The sequence below is a fragment of the Scardinius erythrophthalmus genome (genome assembly GCF_964197995.2).
Source record: "Scardinius erythrophthalmus genome assembly, chromosome: 21".
NCBI classification, from domain to species: Eukaryota; Metazoa; Chordata; class Actinopteri; order Cypriniformes; family Leuciscidae; genus Scardinius; species Scardinius erythrophthalmus.
Window position 1 is genome coordinate 10,545,678 of NC_138241.1, and position 18,899 is coordinate 10,564,576.

At 46.9% G+C, this 18,899-nt stretch overlaps 1 protein-coding gene across 1 annotated transcript in view; it reads right to left on the reverse strand.

Annotated features, from left to right (window-relative positions):
- The window catches only part of myom2b (myomesin 2b), a 74,636-nt gene that overhangs the window by 17,309 nt on the left and 38,428 nt on the right, over positions 1–18,899 (reverse strand). Inside the window, exons 22-28 of the mRNA XM_081351161.1 lie at positions 18,695–18,801; positions 18,316–18,360; positions 16,291–16,427; positions 8,081–8,225; positions 7,902–7,964; positions 232–299; positions 22–135 (exon numbers count right to left, since the gene is read on the reverse strand). Of these exons, the coding sequence (XP_081207287.1) occupies positions 22–135; positions 232–299; positions 7,902–7,964; positions 8,081–8,225; positions 16,291–16,427; positions 18,316–18,360; positions 18,695–18,801 (679 nt within the window). The remainder of the gene's footprint in view (positions 1–21; positions 136–231; positions 300–7,901; positions 7,965–8,080; positions 8,226–16,290; positions 16,428–18,315; positions 18,361–18,694; positions 18,802–18,899) is intronic.

An 18,899-nucleotide genomic window follows, 5' to 3' on the forward strand; every position in this document is an offset into this window, starting at 1 on the left:
TTTATGAAGTGAAGTGCTCACATGAGTTATGGCGAACTTGCAGACTCCTGAGTTCAAGTCAGCAGGCACCTCAGGAATCACCTCTACACTGTCTTTATACCACTGAAACGCAGACTCCTTCTTCAAATTAGCCACCTGAAAGTGGTCAGACATGCAAGAAAACACCAATATATCATCAGTCAGTCCAAGACGTTCAATTTGCTTGGGCTAAATCATTCCCATTCAACTTGCCTTGCAAACAAGAGAGACTGAGGCGTTATCCCCATATTGAATGGAGAGGAACTCCGTAAAGTGAGGGCCTGAAAAATTAAATTGGTAAACAAACATTTTGAAATGATGAGGAACTTGAAGAATCACATAGAATGCCTACTTAAAGAAACTAAAAACTTAAACCAGCCTATTGGTGGTTTAGCTTGTCTTACGGCCTGACCAAGATGCCCAACATTTGGGATGCGTAAAGCTACAAATTTTCAAAATCTACTAGTTTGAGTAGAATCTACAACATAACGTCTCGGTTACATATGGTAACCCTCGTTCCCTGAGGGAGGGAATGGAGACGTACGTCGTGGTGACTGACGAATAGGAATCTCGCTAGAGAGGCCAATCTACTTCGAGTGAAACTAAAACGAGCCAATACACATTGGCGTGCAATCATTTGCATCAGCTGTTCAGCCATGCAGCGCGGGTATAAATGAGCAGCAGGTGCGATTGCACCTCAGTTTTTTGCTGAGGAGCCGAGCCGGTGAGCTGGCTGCCCCGGCGGGTCGCAGCAGATGTGGCGACGGGACGTACGTCTCCGTTCCCTCCCTCAGGGAACGAGGGTTACCATATGTAACCCGAGACGTTCCCTATCGTCCGGTCACTATGACGTACGTAGTGGTGACCGACGAATAGGAATCCCTACCAAAGCGCCACAGCTGCTGCCCTGTAGCGGCCTCTTTAAGCGGTTCAGAGCGAGACGTACTGCTAGCCATGTCCGGGCCGAGGGTGTTGGAGGACTCAACAGGTTTGACTCTGGAGCAATAAGGAATCACAGTAGGGTGCAGCAAGCCGACAGAGCCGGTACTCACAGTGCTTCTACCCGTTTAGGGTGAGAACATGGGAGGACACAGGCTCTACACGTAGGCTATAGTATCTAGCGAATGTGTTAGGTGTCGCCCAGCCCGCAGCTCTACAGATATCTGTTAGTGAGGAGCCACATGCCAGTGCCCAGGAGGATGCAACGCCTCTCGTGGAGTGTGCATGCAATCTGAGTGGGCAGGGCACGCCTTGAGCTTGGTAAGCCAAGGCGATGGCATCCACTATCCAGTGGGCCATCCTCTGCTTGGAGACAGCCTTTCCCTTCTGCTGGCCTCCGTAACAGACAAAAAGCTGGTCTGAGGTCCTGATGCTTTGAGTTCTGTCCACGTACATACGCAGAGCACGAACGGGACAGAGCAAAGCCAGGGCTGGGTCTGCCTCCTCCAGGGGCAGCGCTTGCAGGTTCACTACCTGGTCTCTAAAGGGAGTGGTAGAACCCTTGGGCACATAGCCAGGCTGGGGTCTCAGTACAACATGGTTGTCACCCGGCCCAAACTCTAGGCACGATTCGTCGAATGAAAATGCTTGCAGGTCCCCTACACTCTTGATCGAGGCCAGTGCAATCAGCAGCAAAGTCTTCAAGGAGAGAAGCTTTAAGTCTGCTGACTGCAAAGGCTCAAAGGGAGCATATCCTGAAGTGCTCAAAGCACTAGGGAACGGTCCCAAGAGGGTATGGAGGGGGGACGAGGAGGATTTAATCGTCTCGTCCCCCTAAGGAACCTGACGACCAGGTCATGCTTTCCAACTGTTTTGCCATATATGCTGAAATAGCGGCAGCATGTACTTTGAGGGTGGAGGGAGACAGCCTTCGCTCCAACCCTTGTTGCAAGGAGGAAAGCATTGACCCTATCGAACATCTTCGGGGGTCATCTCTGCGAGAGGAACACCAATCGACGAACAGGTTCCACTTCAAGGCGTACATACGTCTCGTAGACGGCGCGCGCGCAGAAGTTATGGTGTTAAGTACCTCTGGGGTTAAGTCACCTAGAACCTCCGCGTCCACCAGAAGGACCTGCTCCTCGTCCTCCCTGACTTTGCCCAGGGTCTGTGCAAGTAGGCTCACTGGGGAATGCATATTTGCAGAGGCCCCGGGGCCAGCTGTGTGCCAGTGTGTCCGTGCCGAGTGTTCCCTCGGTCAGGGAGTAAAACAGCTGGCAGTGGGAGGTCTCTGAGGAAGCAAACAGGTCTACCTGATCCTCCCCGAACTCTCTCCAAATCAGCTGAACCACCTGGGGGTGGAGTCGCCATTCTCCCGGGAGCACAGCTCATGACAGCTCGTCGGCCACACGGTTGAGCACACCAGGGAATACATGGCTCGAAGCGACCTCAGATGCTTCTGACTCCAGAGGAGGACATGGCGGGCGAGTTGCGACATGCGACGGGAGCGTAGGCTACCTTGACGGTTGATGTACGCAACGGTCGCAGTGTTGTCCGTACGGACCAGCACGTCTCTGCCCTGTAGCGGCCTCTTTAAGCGGCTCAGAGAGAGACGTACTGCTAGCAACTCGAGGCAGTTGATGTGCCAATGCAGTTGGGGGCCGTCCACACCCCTGACACTGCATGCCCGTTGTACGTGGCACCACAGCCGGTGGCAGAGGCATCTGTGAATACCACAGCATGCCTGGACACCTGTTCCAATGGGACTCCTGCCCCAAGGAACGAAGGGTCTGACCACGGGCTGAAGGTCTGGCGGCACGCCGGTGTGATTGTCACCCGGTGAGTGCCGATATGTCACGCCCATCTCGGGACTCGGCCGTGAAGCCAGTGCTGAAGTGGTCTCATATGGAGCAGCCCAAGCGGAGTTACCACTGTTGCTGCTGCCATATGCCCCAGGAGCCTCTGAAAGAATTTCAGTGGGACCGCCATCCTGCCTTTGAACGTGTTCAAGCAGTTCAGCACCGACTGAGTGCGTTGCTCTGTGAGGCGCGCTGTCTGTGCGACCAAATCCAACTCCATAACGAGAAAAGAGATCCTCTGCACGGGGGCGAGTTTGCTCTTTTCCCAGTTGACCTGAAGGCCCAGCTGGCTGAGGTGCCTGAGCATGAGGTCCCTGTGTTCGCATAACTGATCTCGAGAGTGTGCTAGTATGAGCCAGTCGTCGAGATAGTTAGAATGATAGAGAGAATGCGAATGCCCTGTTCTCTCATAGGAACAAGGGCCCCCTCCGTGACTTTCGTGAAGACACGGGGAGACAGGGACAGCCGAAAGGGCAGGACCTTGTACTGATATGCTCGACCCTCAAACACAAAGCGAGAAATGGCCTGTGTCGATGAAAAATCGAGACATGAAAGTATGCGTCCTTCAGGTCGATCGCTGCAAACCAATCTCGGGGACGGATGCATTCGAAAATGCGTCTCTGCGTAAGCATCTTGAAAGGTAGCTTGTGAAGGCTCCGATTCCAAACTCGCAGATCCAAGATAGGTCGTAACCCACCACCTTTCTTGGGTACAATGAAGTAGGGACTGTAGTGTCCTGACCTCATATCGGCTGGAGGGACCGGCTATATTGCGTCCTTCGCCAGTAGGACTGCGATCTCCGCGCACAAAACATGGGCATCGGCTGCTCTCACTGTACTGGAGTGGATGGCCCGAAACTTGGGGGGATGCCGGGGGAACTGAATCGCATAGCCGAGCCTGATGGTCCGAATGAGCCAGCGAGACGGACTGGGGAGCGCTAACTAGGCTTGCAGAGACCGTGCAAGCAGGACCAAAGGGACCGTAGGTGTACCTGGAGTGGGGCAGCGAGGTAGAACACAGGGACTCGGCTCGGGGGGCTCTCTCTGGGAGGCGGCCCGTAGCGGAGTCTGAGTGTGCTGAGCAACACTTCCACAGGGCAGGAGGTGCAGGAGGCAGCTTGGTCGCGTTCTCGAACCGCACACTGCTGCCCATTGGCGATAAAAGAGGCGGATGAGAATGGTGAGGATTCTCTCCTCCCACTGCTCTCATGGCCCTCTTCAGACCCAGGGATAGAGGAACTGCTCTTTTTTTTTTTTTTTTGAGAATTTAGGTACCACTGTGACTCCAGTGGTGGAACATCATTTTGACTCAAAAGATTTGTTCCCCGGCCCTCCACCGGGAGAGAGCAGCTCCACCCATCTCCGGGTCACCCATCTCAGGGTTGATTGTTTCACTGACCACTTAAACAGCGGCTGAGACGGGTGGTGTCATCCTCCTGCAGAGGACACAGTAGTCTTAGCAGGCTATGCCGTTTCTTTTTTTCCCTTTTTTTGCAGGGGATGACACCCTTGGCGACGAGTAGACTGAGGGGCGGTCCACGAGGCACTCTGGTGGTACGTCGGGGGAAGTGCTTAAGTCTGCTGCTGACTGCAGAGAACTGCTGGGCCAGTTCTCAACAGTGTCACCGAAAAGGCCACCTGGTGAGATGGGAGCATCGAGAAAGCGTACTTTGACAAACTCTCGCACCTGTGCAAGGACAGCCAGGGGCGCTTCTGGACCACCAAGGTGGACATCGTCTGGCCAAAGGCCTGTCCTGTAACCTGAACACGGTCAGTCGACAAGCGCAGCTCAACCCCGGCTCAGAACTACCCTCGTGTAATAAGAGTGCCTTAGCCTCGCATGCAGGGCAGAGGTGGCTCGCCAGAGGCAAAGCCACCCCACCATCGAGGGTAGCGAGAGAGGTGAAAACTTTATGTAGAATTTGGCACTTTTGGCATTCCATATTTTGGCACCAAATAGTTCCATACTTCTAAGTTTTCAATGCACATCCGAGAAAGACCCGGGAAAGCATGACTGTCAGTTCTGAATCTGATTCAGCATAAGCACACACACTATTACAGTGGGAACTCAGCATCATCATTTCCATAACAAAACAGCCCCTCTCTCCGATGCAGCAATCGACATCTGCCCTCAGCTGGAGCCCTGAATGAAACGCTAGATTCCTCCAATTTTGAAGGTCCAGCAATCCCAGGCAGAAGCTGCACAGCTTGTGATGCGCTAGAGAGGGAGGTTGGTTCCCCGAAGGAGAAGCCCTCAGCTCTCAGATCACCCAAGCCATTCTACTGAAGTAGACCTCTCCTAGTGACCACCAGGGAGGGCGCTACAGCAGAGAATAGACAAAGAGACTGCGCACCTAGAACGCTGAGCGAGCGCTGGGTTGCCATGCCAACTGCGCTGCAGCCCGGCAGCTCGACGGCACACGACATGCTGAGGAGCTCTCGCTGATCTCTACGGTCTCCCAGAGTGTCGAGCAGACCTGCAGCTGTGCTTTTACACACAAGCAGCGGCTGGCCAACAACAGAGGGGACTCAAGCTTTCTGAAGAAAGAAGAGTTGACCGGCGTGCCGACGTGGTCATGTTCCCGTGCGAAAACATGAACCACCCACGAACACAGACTCACATGCTTCCCAGGCATGCGAGATAGTGATCGTGGCCGTCAGTGAGGACAGGAAACGACCGCAACCAGAAACACACAGGTGGAATGTCATCTTTAGAAAGACGCAACTCACACCCATGTAAGCTCTTTCAGGGGAATGCTCTCCTTGGTACTGAAGCGCGCAGGGGAACGGTCGTAGCGGACACAGACAGGAATGTGCAACCTGTCGTGCGCTGTTTCTCTTCACGGCGGTCTTACCAGCCGTAAGAACGGCTATTCGGCGCTCTTGGCACACCATTACCAGCTGTGAAAACAGCCTTTTTGTTTTGCTTAGTAACACAAAAACAAAAGAGAGAGAAAAGGAAAGTTGACCCCGCTGCTGCGCTGTATCGCCTGCACCAGACACGAGAGATCATCTTGAAGAGCTCGCTCGTTATTTGATCACTCAGTAGATTAAACAGCATCGCTCCGAAGCAAAAAGCTGAAGTGTAATCGCACCTGCTGCTCATTTATACCCGCGCTGCATGGCTGAACAGCTGATGCAAATTATTGCACGCCATTGGCTCGTTTTAGTTTCACTCGAAGTAGATTGGCCTCTCTAGCAAGATTCCTATTCGTCGGTCACCACGACGTACGTCATAGTGACCGAACGATAGGGAACTGAGGGGAAAAGAGTGACTGGAATATTATTTAAAAAAATGTCGGTAACACTTTCTATGAAGTACATGCTTAAAATTAATTATAGCCCCATTTATACGTAAAACTGAACAAAGGAGCACATGGTGAGAATAAAAACATCATAATGAAGAAAAAAATCATAATATAACTAAACTGAACATAATGGTGACATAACTGTTTTTTTAATGCAGTGTAGGTCTTAATTAGTCTTTATAAATATATTTATAAAATAGTAATACTTAAATTGAGCTATAATTCATTATAAGCATGGTCTTCATAGAAAGTTTTACCAAAATGTCTTCTTCTACAGAAGCACGATAGTTTGGAACAACATGATAATCAGTAATAGGGATGCGCACAAAGCCGAATACCTTATTCGGAAAAGCCCAGATAATGGCTGTATGTAGTGAATGTGTCTTAAAGGAGACATATCATGCTAAATCCACTTTTTTAGCCCTTAAATGCATTTTGTTGTATATTTGGAGTGTTTAGAAGTACAGAAAAGTTGAAATTATTCTCTTCAGGTGCTTCGTTGATATCTTTATATTCTGTTTTGGTCATATTTTTCAACCTGTTACGATTTTTATATTCTCTATTACGTTTTTTGAACTATTACATCACAGTATTTGCAGCAGAACTGCCAAATAAGGAAATTGACTTCCGGCCCAACACTTCGAGCAATCCGCCATTTTTATTTCTCGCTGCAATTTTGTAGTCCAAGCTAAAGGATGCAGAAGTTACGAGAGGGTAAGTTAAAATGTTCGGTTGTTGGATGTAGTAACCCACACGCTTCATTACACCGTCTAATGTAGATGAACAGCCTCGCTTGTGACAGGCGAAAGTGTAAACAAGACTTCACCGTCTCCAAACTAGACGCTGTCTTGCTCTCTCTCCCTCGCACATGTTAATCAAAATAAATCGACACGGTGGTAAAAGGTCGGAATACCAAAGTTTCATGTGTAAATACAGTAACACACCATTGCGATACATCCATATGAAGACGTTGTTCTGCAGGTTCGTCGTCTTCATTTTCATCTCGCTCTGGCTCCGACTCTGGCTCGAACATGTAAGGCTGGAACGGAACATCTTCCGTTGTTGACATTTTGTTAATAACGTGTGAATAAAAAGTTTATGTGCCGCTATATAATGTATCTCTGCTATCAAACTACAAAAATGGCCGAACGGGGTGGAGTTGAACCGAGTGTCACCTCTGCAACCTGGAGAGGGGGCGGGGTATGAAGTGTCTCAATTGCATTTAAAGAGACCGGACCAAAACGAGTTGCTCTCAGACGCACATCAGAAAAGGGGTAGAAAAGGGGCCTGTGGAGCTATAATAATGAGGAATTCAGACCCAAGCATTGCAGTTCCGCTTTATATAGACCACAAATGTATGATTTATATGTAAAAAGGAACGATTGAAAAGCATGATATGTCTCCTTTAACTCTATATATCATATATAAGCATATTTTAGAAACTCCATTATTAAATGTATGTTTATTTAACAATTATATTAACAGCAGTAATAAAAAAATCCTGTTGTAAGAACAGCTAATAGACACCGCTCTGCAGTGTCATGGAAACATTCCAGGCGAAGATATAGGAAAATATCATTTTGTAATTACATAACTATAACTTCTGTGTGAACTATTCATTGAAGCCATTTTCAGCAGGGAACCAATAAGACATTCTGTCGATGATGAAAAAGCTTGTTTGTAAACCTCAAAAAGTAATAGCATTACAAAACCACAGGGTCTAATTCACTCTATCAGAAGTTTATTCAACAGCTACATCAACTCGATGAGTGCAGTACCCTCTTTCACACGAATGTACTCCCTCCTTTGGTAGTCCGCCTCAGCCAACGCTGCCTTGAAGGCTGGAACAGGAAAATAAAGCAGAAACTATAAGAGGTCAGTGAATAGAGTTCAACAGAAGAGCACAATATCTCAAGATGTGAGCTTCTGCAAGCCCTAGGGCGATGCTGGCTCTCACCATCTCCAATCAGCACCAGAGAAGACTGGGCCTTAGCTCTGCCATCTTGGATCTGCACGGTGAAAGTGCCCTCGCTGTCTTCAGTGAAATGATCCATCACCATCTCAATAATGCCCGTAGCTGCGTCGTGACTCATTTTAGTTTGCTGTGAAAAAGCCAGAGAGGTAAACATTTCTCTCCTGGGCTTTTCTTACGAGGCTCAAGCAAATGAACATAACAGATGGTAGTATTGCAAAGGAGATGAATCTATTCATTTGGATTGGCTATGTTTTTGCACAGCATCAGTTGGAGCAAAACTTCAAGGGATAATTCACTCAGAATGACAATTCTGTAATCAAATACAAAACCGGTATGACTTTCTACCACAGAACACAAAATAAAATATTTATAGCAGGAAGTCCATGCTGGCCTTTTCAGTTCAATGAAAGTGAATGGGGAACAATTGGGGTCAATTTCTGTCTAAAACAAAATAAAACAATGAGAATGGCAATGACAATTATAATGTACAGTGCAAACAAATGTATATTTATTTTGAGATCTGCTAAAGATTACATTTAACAATTTCTGTCAGGACCACTATTGTCAAGTACGATTGACAGTTAGCATACAGTTTGGATTGGCGGTATGGTTCTGTTCTGGGCAAGAACTCCCTGCGCATCCATGCAGCCTAGCATGAATAAGAGCAGGAAGAGCAGCAATAACCCCCCTTTGGGTAAACAGAACAGAACCAACATGAATGTATTGCAGATATCATTAATTCAAGATTTTAAAGAACAACATAATTTGAGAATTTATTCTGATTCAAGGGGTAATCAGAATGCCAAATCCTGACTGACGAGAGGAGGAGCTGGGGATGGTGGAGGGTAATTAGCTTCTGTGAAACGCAATAGCTGCTGATAGTACTGAAGGAGCTTATATATGAATACAGTGATGGGCGTTGTATTCCTATAGGTAGACGCGGATCAGCTGATGCGAGCTTGACTAACATGACCTGCCAGAACTAACGTTACACTTAATGTTATTAAATTATTAGTGTTTGTAAAGATTAACTTTAAGTGAGAGTTATTTAACAAAAGAAATATGAATATATTAACTAGATGTACCGCATCGCGGTACAAAATATGACCGCCGCTCAGGCCTGCACTGGCTTTCCACAAAAATAAATGACGTGGAGTAATTTGGCTGTATTGCGTGTTTATGTATATACCTAAAAAAAGTAATAGTATGTGCATGTCTGTCTGTGTGTGTGTGTGTGTGTGTGTGTGTGTGTGTGTGTGTATGTGTGTGTCTGTGTGTGTGTGTGTGTGTGTGTGTGTGTGTGTGTGTCTGTGCGTGTATGTATGTGTGCGTACATGTGTGCGCGTGTGTGTTTGTGTGTCTGTGCATGTGGATTTGTATGTGTGTGTGTATGGGTGTGTGTCTGTGCGTGTGGATGTCAGTGTGTGTGCATGCTTGCGTTTGTTTGTATTCCTGCATGTGTGTGTGTGACAGTATCATCCTAAACCAGCAACCCTTCGCTCAACAGCACCATCTACAGGCCGATGAGTGTACAGTCACTAATTGTGCACATAAATGAATTTATTTTATACCCCCCCATGGATGAAATTCTACAAAACTTAGCAGAGGATACCCCCAGAGGATGTCAAGTTAATCATACACATGAAATATGGTGCAGTTCTGAACATCTCCACTGAAGATAGGGGCGATCAAAGCAGAATAATATTGCATTTTCATTTTTTATGGGAGGGGCGCAAATCACAAATGAGTGATTATGGGCTAGGTTGATGTGGGCCCTTAAGAGCAACATACCATAACAATTACAAATGTTTACAATTACAAATTACAAAGCAATAACAAATGCATTTTTTTGGGTTTGGGGGGGCCCAGCGCGGGGGGGGGGGGGGTGGCCCCCGGGGACCAAACGAAATTTTTCCGTAGAAGTCTAGTGGGGCTACATGCTCACCAAATTTCATGTTCCCCGGTGTTTCGGTGTCCCTGGTATCGTTGACGAAAAATTTACGGGGGCCCCAGCGCAGGGGGGGGGGAAGTGGCCCCCGGGGACCAAACGAAATTTTTCCATAAAAGTCTAGTAGACCAACATACCATAAAAATTTCTTCATCCTCGGTGCCACGGTTCAGGTAGTTATTTAGGAAAAACTGCATTTTTTGGGGTTTGGGGGGGCGCGGGGGGGGGGAGTGGCCCCCGGGGACCAAACGCAATTTTTCCGTAGAAACGAAATTTTTCCGTAGAAGTGTAGTGGGGCTACATGCCCACCAAATTTCATATTCCCCGGTGCTTCGGTGTCCCTGGTATCGTTGACGAAAAATTTACGGGGGCCCCAGCGCGGGGGGGGAAGTGGCCCCCGGGGACCAAACAAAAATTTTCCGTAAAAGTCTAGTAGACCAACATACCATAAAAATTTCTTCATCCTCGGTGCCACGGTTCAGGTAGTTATTTAGGAAAAACTGCATTTTTTTGGTTTTGGGGGGGCCCAGCGCGGGGTGGGAGTGGCCCCCGGGGACCAAACGAAATTTTTCCTTAGAAGTCTAGTGGGGCTACATGCCCACCAAATTTCATGTTCCCCGGTGTTTCGGTGTCCCTGGTATCGTTGACGAAAAATTTACGGGGGCCCCAGCGCGGGGGGGGAAGTGGCCTCCGGGGACCAAACGAAATTTTTCCGTAAAAGTCTAGTAGACCAACATACCATAAAAATTTCTTCATCCTCGGTGCCACGGTTCAGGTAGTTATTTAGGAAAAACTGCATTTTTTGGTTTTGGGGGGGGCCAGCGCGGGGGGGGAGTGGCCCCCGGGGAACAAACGAAATTTTTCCGTAGGAGTCTAGTGGGGCTACATGCCCACAAAATTTCATGTTCCCCGGTGCTTCGGTGTCCCTGGTATCGTTGACGAAAAATTTACGGGGGCCCCAGCGCGGGGGGGGGGGGGGGAGTGGCCCCCGGGGACCAAACGAAATTTTTCCGTAAAAGTCTAGTAGACAAACATACCATAAAAATTTCTTCATCCTCGGTGCCACGGTTCAGGTAGTTATTTAGGAAAAACTGCATTTTTTTGGGTTAAGGGGGGCCCAGCGCGGGGGGGGGGAGTGGCCCCCGGGGACCAAATGAAATTTTTCCGTAGAAGTCTAGTGGGACTACATGCCCACCAAATTTCATGTTCCCCGGTGTTTCGGTGTCCCTGGTATCGTTGACGAAAAATTTACGGGGGCCCCAGCGCGGGGGGGGAAGTGGCCTCCGGGGACCAAACGAAATTTTTCCGTAAAAGTCTAGTAGACCAACATACCATAAAAATGTCTTCATCCTCGGTGCCACGGTTCAGGTAGTTATTTAGGAAAAACTGAATTTTTGGGGGTTTGGGGGGGCCCAGCGCTGGGGGGGAGTGGCCCCCGGGGACCAAACGAAATTTTTCCTTAGAAGTCTAGTGGGGCTACATGCCCACCAAATGTCATGTTCCCCGGTGCTTCGGTGTCCCTGGTATCGTTGACGAAAAATTTACGGGGGCCCCAGCGCGGGGGGGGGAAGTGGCCCCCGGGGACCAAACGAAATTTTTCCGTAAAAGTCTAGTAGACCAACATACCATAAAAATTTCTTCATCCTCGGTGCCACGGTTCAGGTAGTTATTTAGGAAAAACTGCATTTTTTGGGGTTTGGGGGGGCCCAGCGCGGGGGGGGAGTGGCCCCCGGGGACCAAACGAAATTTTTCCTTAGAAGTCTAGTGGGGCTACATGCCCATCAAATTTCATGTTCCCCGGTGTTTCGGTGTCCCTGGTATCGTTGACGAAAAATTTAAGGGGGCCCCAGCGCGGGGGGGGAAGTGGCCCCCGGGGACCAAACGAAATTTTTCCGTAAAAGTCTAGTAGACCAACATACCATAAAAATTTCTTCATCCTCGGTGCCACGGTTCAGGTAGTTATTTAGGAAAAACTGCATTTTTTGGGGTTTGGGGGGGCCCAGCGCGGGGGGGAGTGGCCCCCGGGGACCAAACGAAATTTTTCCTTAGAAGTCTAGTGGGGCTACATGCCCACCAAATTTCATGTTCCCCGGTGTTTCGGTGTCCCTGGTATCGTTGACGAAAAATTTACGGGGGCCCCAGCGCGGGGGGGGAAGTGGCCCCCGGGGACCAAACGAAATTTTTCCGTAAAAGTCTAGTAGACCAACATACCATAAAAATTTCTTCATCCTCGGTGCCACGGTTCAGGTAGTTATTTAGGAAAAACTGCATTTTTTGGGGTTTGGGGGGGCCCAGCGCGGGGGGGGAGTGGCCCCCGGGGACCAAACGAAATTTTTCCTTAGAAGTCTAGTGGGGCTACATGCCCACCAAATTTCATGTTCCCCGGTGCTTCGGTGTCCCTGGTATCGTTGACGAAAAATTTACCGGGGCCCCAGCGCGGGGGGGGAAGTGGCCCCCGGGGACCAAACGAAATTTTTCCGTAAAAGTCTAGTAGACCAACATACCATAAAAATTTCTTCATCCTCGGTGCCACGGTTCAGGTAGTTATTTAGGAAAAACTGCATTTTTTTGGGTTTGGGGGGGCCCAGCGCGGGGGGGGAGTGGCCCCCGGGGACCAAACGAAATTTTTCCTTAGAAGTCTAGTGGGGCTACATGCCCATCAAATTTCATGTTCCCCGGTGTTTCGGTGTCCCTGGTATCGTTGACGAAAAATTTAAGGGGGCCCCAGCGCGGGGGGGGAAGTGGCCCCTGGGGACCAAACGAAATTTTTCCGTAAAAGTCTAGTAGACCAACATACCATAAAAATTTCTTCATCCTCGGTGCCACGGTTCAGGTAGTTATTTAGGAAAAACTGCATTTTTTGGGGTTTGGGGGGGCCCAGCGCTGGGGGGGAGTGGCCCCCGGGGACCAAACGAAATTTTTCCTTAGAAGTCTAGTGGGGCTACATGCCCACCAAATTTCATGTTCCCCGGCCCTCGGTGTCCCTGGTTTCGTTGACGAAAAATTTACGGGGGCCCCAGCGCGGGGGGGGGAAGTGGCCCCCGGGGACCAAACGAAATTTTTCCGTAAAAGTCTAGTAGACCAACATACCATAAAAATTTCTTCATCCTCGGTGCCACGGTTCAGGTAGTTATTTAGGAAAAACTGCATTTTTTGGGGTTTGGGGGGGCCCAGCGCGGGGGGGAGTGGCCCCCGGGGACCAAACGAAATTTTTCCTTAGAAGTCTAGTGGGGCTACATGCCCATCAAATTTCATGTTCCCCGGTGTTTCGGTGTCCCTGGTATCGTTGACGAAAAATTTAAGGGGGCCCCAGCGCGGGGGGGGGAAGTGGCCCCCGGGGACCAAACGAAATTTTTCCGTAAAAGTCTAGTAGACCAACATACCATAAAAATTTCTTCATCCTCGGTGCCACGGTTCAGGTAGTTATTTAGGAAAAACTGCATTTTTTGGGGTTTGGGGGGGCCCAGCGCGGGGGGGAGTGGCCCCCGGGGACCAAACAAAATTTTTCCTTAGAAGTCTAGTGGGGCTACATGCCCACCAAATTTCATGTTCCCCGGTGTTTCGGTGTCCCTGGTATCGTTGACGAAAAATTTACGGGGGCCCCAGCGCGGGGGGGGAAGTGGCCCCCGGGGACCAAACGAAATTTTTCCGTAAAAGTCTAGTAGACCAACATACCATAAAAATTTCTTCATCCTCGGTGCCACGGTTCAGGTAGTTATTTAGGAAAAACTGCATTTTTTGGGGTTTGGGGGGGCCCAGCGCGGGGGGGGCCCAGCGCGGGGGGGGAGTGGCCCCCGGGGACCAAACAAAATTTTCCTTAGAAGTCTAGTGGGGCTACATGCCCATCAAATTTCATGTTCCCCGGTGTTTCGGTGTCCCTGGTATCGTTGACGAAAAATTTAAGGGGGCCCCAGCGCGGGGGGGGAAGTGGCCCCCGGGGACCAAACGAAATTTTTCCGTAAAAGTCTAGTAGACCAACATACCATAAAAATTTCTTCATCCTCGGTGCCACGGTTCAGGTAGTTATTTAGGAAAAACTGCATTTTTTGGGGTTTGGGGGGGCCCAGCGCGGGGGGGAGTGGCCCCCGGGGACCAAACGAAATTTTTCCTTAGAAGTCTAGTGGGGCTACATGCCCACCAAATTTCATGTTCCCCGGTGTTTCGGTGTCCCTGGTATCGTTGACGAAAAATTTACGGGGGCCCCAGCGCGGGGGGGGAAGTGGCCCCCGGGGACCAAACGAAATTTTTCCGTAAAAGTCTAGTAGACCAACATACCATAAAAATTTCTTCATCCTCGGTGCCACGGTTCAGGTAGTTATTTAGGAAAAACTGCATTTTTTGGGGTTTGGGGGGGCCCAGCGCGGGGGGGGAGTGGCCCCCGGGGACCAAACGAAACTTTTCCTTAGAAGTCTAGTGGGGCTACATGCCCACCAAATTTCATGTTCCCCGGTGCTTCGGTGTCCCTGGTATCGTTGACGAAAAATTTACGGGGGCCCCAGCGCGGGGGGGGGAAGTGGCCCCCGGGGACCAAACGAAATTTTTCCGTAAAAGTCTAGTAGACCAACATACCATAAAAATTTCTTCATCCTCGGTGCCACGGTTCAGGTAGTTATTTAGGAAAAACTGCATTTTTTGGGGTTTGGGGGGGCCCAGCGCGGGGGGGGAGTGGCCCCCGGGGACCAAACGAAATTTTTCCTTAGAAGTCTAGTGGGGCTACATGCCCATCAAATTTCATGTTCCCCGGTGTTTCGGTGTCCCTGGTATCGTTGACGAAAAATTTAAGGGGGCCCCAGCGCGGGGGGGGAAGTGGCCCCTGGGGACCAAACGAAATTTTTCCGTAAAAGTCTAGTAGACCAACATACCATAAAAATTTCTTCATCCTCGGTGCCACGGTTCAGGTAGTTATTTAGGAAAAACTGCATTTTTTGGGGTTTGGGGGGGCCCAGCGCGGGGGGGGAGTGGCCCCCGGGGACCAAACGAAATTTTTCCTTAGAAGTCTAGTGGGGCTACATGCCCATCAAATTTCATGTTCCCCGGTGTTTCGGTGTCCCTGGTATCGTTGACGAAAAATTTAAGGGGGCCCCAGCGCGGGGGGGGAAGTGGCCCCTGGGGACCAAACGAAATTTTTCCGTAAAAGTCTAGTAGACCAACATACCATAAAAATTTCTTCATCCTCGGTGCCACGGTTCAGGTAGTTATTTAGGAAAAACTGCATTTTTGGGGGTTTGGGGGGGCCCAGCGCGGGGGGGGAGTGGCCCCCGGGGACCAAACAAAATTTTTCCTTAGAAGTCTAGTGGGGCTACATGCCCACCAAATTTCATGTTCCCCGGTGCTTCGGTGTCCCTGGTATCGTTGACGAAAAATTCAGTAAGGTGACGAAAAAAAAAAAAAAAAAAAAACTTTGACAATCCCTATATGACCGCTTTCGCTAGCTACGCTAGCGGCGGTCATAATTATAGGGTTGTGCAGCGATTAATCGCACCTGAAATAAAAGTTTGTGTTTACATAATATATGTGTGTGTACTGTGTATAATTATTTTGTATATATAAATACACACATATGCATGTATATATTTAAGAAAAATTTGTTATATATAAAATATTTATATAAATTATAAACACATGCAAATATTTCTCAAATATATACATGATGTGTGTGTATTTAAATATACAAAAATAATTATACACAGTAAACACACATTGTACACATTTACATATTATGTAAACAAATATCATTTTAATAGAAAAATACAATTATATTATATTATATTATTTATTTTACATTATATTACATTATATTGTATTATATTATATTATACTGGCCAATATATATATATATATATATATATATATATATATATATATATATATATATATATATATATATATATACGAATAAATGGCCAATAAATAATCATATAACTAGTATGATACTGATATTTTGCGTAATCCCTAATGGCCAATTGGTGTCATGCCAAGCAATATTTTCAATGAATAATGACTTAAATTGTATAAAAATAGTCAAAAAGTCATATGGAGCATGTTTATGATACTTTTACTGTGATGTTAAACATATTTTATGTCCCACAGAGTAAAGAACGTCTTGGGGTTTGGAAGAACCTGAGGGTGAATGAATGATGACAGAATTGTCATTTTTTTTGGTGAACTATTCTTTTAATATAAAACTCCCTGATTTCTGGCTGTACAGTATTTGTCAGTACCATTCTATTTGACAGTTATTTACCTCACAGTTGACAAGCTCCTTGTTATTGGCAAAGAATTTGTAGGTCACAGAAGAAGAGATACCCTCAGCTTGCAGCCAAAAGCGCATACGGCCTCTCTCTAGAATCTTATAGGCCAGTTCAGTCTTCAGAGGAATAACTGTGACACAGAAGAAGTGATGACGTGTGTTGTGTCACAGTTCATACGCACCTTAGACCTGTACACACATGCTGATTCTATATAAAAACCATCTAGTTTATTTTAAGCAATAAGCCACGCTACATGTTCCAGTGATTTTAACATGCTTAAATGGTGTTGTCAGGCACAGCGTGAATCTAAAACCCCTTTAACTTTGATAAAATCACTGTAATAGCCTCAAATGTTTTATAATACAGCAGCATTAGCAATTTTAAAAAAGACACTAAAGTTCAATAAATAGTGACACTGTTATTAATAATATGTCATGTAATAAAGTTCATTAGTATAGAGCCATTTATGGTTGCCAATGTAGCAATTTGGCAGATTACAATTCAGGGTTCCCATACCTGAATATTCCCATCTATGGCTTTTCTAGATAAGGACTCCTAGGCCTTAGCCTGGCAAGCCAGACCTACATCAAGATGTTAGGTCTGGCAACTCACCATAGACACGGCTCAATCCGAGGGGCGGGATAAACGGCTGTCTTTCTGATTCCCTCTGCACGCAATAGGACAGCGCTTCAACCAACCAGAGCGTTTTCCCAACAGCGGAGCTAACGTTAGTTGGTAGATTCAACTTTTGAATCTGGCCGGCAAAAAACGACGAACACATCTTCCTTTTTTATGAATGACTTAACTCCAAGTCCTCCAGAGTCGCGGCCAAAGCCGATTCGACAGACTGTTCGCCAGCAGCAGCCGCCATTCTTTGTTTTCAAGTAGCAAGGAACCGTCGCAACTCTGTCGTCATTATGTTAAGCCCGCCCCGCCTACTCTCTACACGATGTGATTGGCCTGACCCAATTTAGGTTTTTGCAGCTCGAAAGTCAATGGAGAGTTGCTAGACTACCCTGGCGGCAAAATACATTTTGCTGCCGCTAGGGTGCGTCTAGATTTCTAGGCTAACTAGGCCTGGTTTCACAGTCAGTACTAGGATTAGGCCTTAGTTCAATTAGGACATTTAAGTAGCTTCTTTAAAAGTATTTCTATAAATGTAAACATTACTGGTGTGCATCTTGAGACAAAACAATGGCAGTGACATATTTTAAGATATGTCAGTGCAAGTTGCTTTCAATTAAAACAGCTCAAACGTGCATCTGGGACTAGGCTGAAGCCTTGTCTGTGAAACAGGAGGCTAAATCATAGATCAGAGATGAATTTTTGCACTCACAAAGAGTTATTTTAGACGATTAAATATGTTAGAGCTAAGCATAACTAGAAAAACAAATATGCACAATAGACATTTCGGAAACACAACATTTTAGTTTTGCAAAAGCTAATATATATCAATTTGTAACAAGACAAATTGTATAACAGTAATTACAAATTAACATGTATTAACTAATGTTAACAAATTGAAGAATATTGTGAAATTACAATAATTCCCATGACCTTCGAATTCCATGACTTTTCTAGTATAATGGATCATTTCCAGGTTTTCCAAAACTGTGGGAACCCTGAATACACTGTTCAATTGATGTGCATTTTGAACATGGTTCATTCAAGTTGAGTCTGAACACCATTTGACAAAATTACATACTGGACAGATTGTAGGGTAAAAAACAACAGTATAATAATCTTTACTACAGAGCCCCTTAGGGGACATAGTGGTGGAAAAAAGAGGGTAGGAAAAATAATATCAATGCTTTTGGGTTCTCTCGCAAATGTTTTGTGTCCTCCTGAGAAACTTTGCGTTCAGGGGAACGCAAAACATTTTGCAGGCAAACGCAAAGTTTCTCAGGGGAAAGAATGCAAAAGCATTGCCAAATAATTTTTCCTCCCATCTCCTTTTTCTTCTTCACCATGTCCCTTTAGGGGCTCCATACTCTACTCCTTCATCTGGGGCCACTTACTTGGGTTGCGTATGTCATAGCTGAGGGCCAACATCTTCTCCAGCTCTAAAGGATAGAGGTAAATATCATTTTCTATCAGCTATCATCATTATCAACACTTGTTAAGTACATTACAGCAGACAACACAAATCTTTATTATTATTAAAATTATTATTATTAAATTAAATATCTTAGAAATATCTAATATCTTAGTAACTGTTTTACAGCAGATGATGTAACATCCATGTCACACACCAACATATATAGTGTACCGACATCTGAATCAAATATGATTCGAATCTGTCAATGGAATGTTTTGATAGTGTATTGTACTCTATATAACTTTGAGAGAGGGCATTAATAATGAAGCTGATGGTCATTATATATTAAGAAGCCTCACCTTCAGCTGAGATCTTGTAGCTGGCCGAGGCACCATCAGTATTTGTAACAGATACAGAGAATGTGCCCAAATCCTCTTTGTCTGGGTTCTTAAAAACCAAAGATGAGCTAAAGAAACAATGAGCAAACATTAGTGTCTGTTCATTGGGACAACACAGGGAAAACAAATAGAATTAAATATGCACAGACTGTGGCATTGCCCTAAA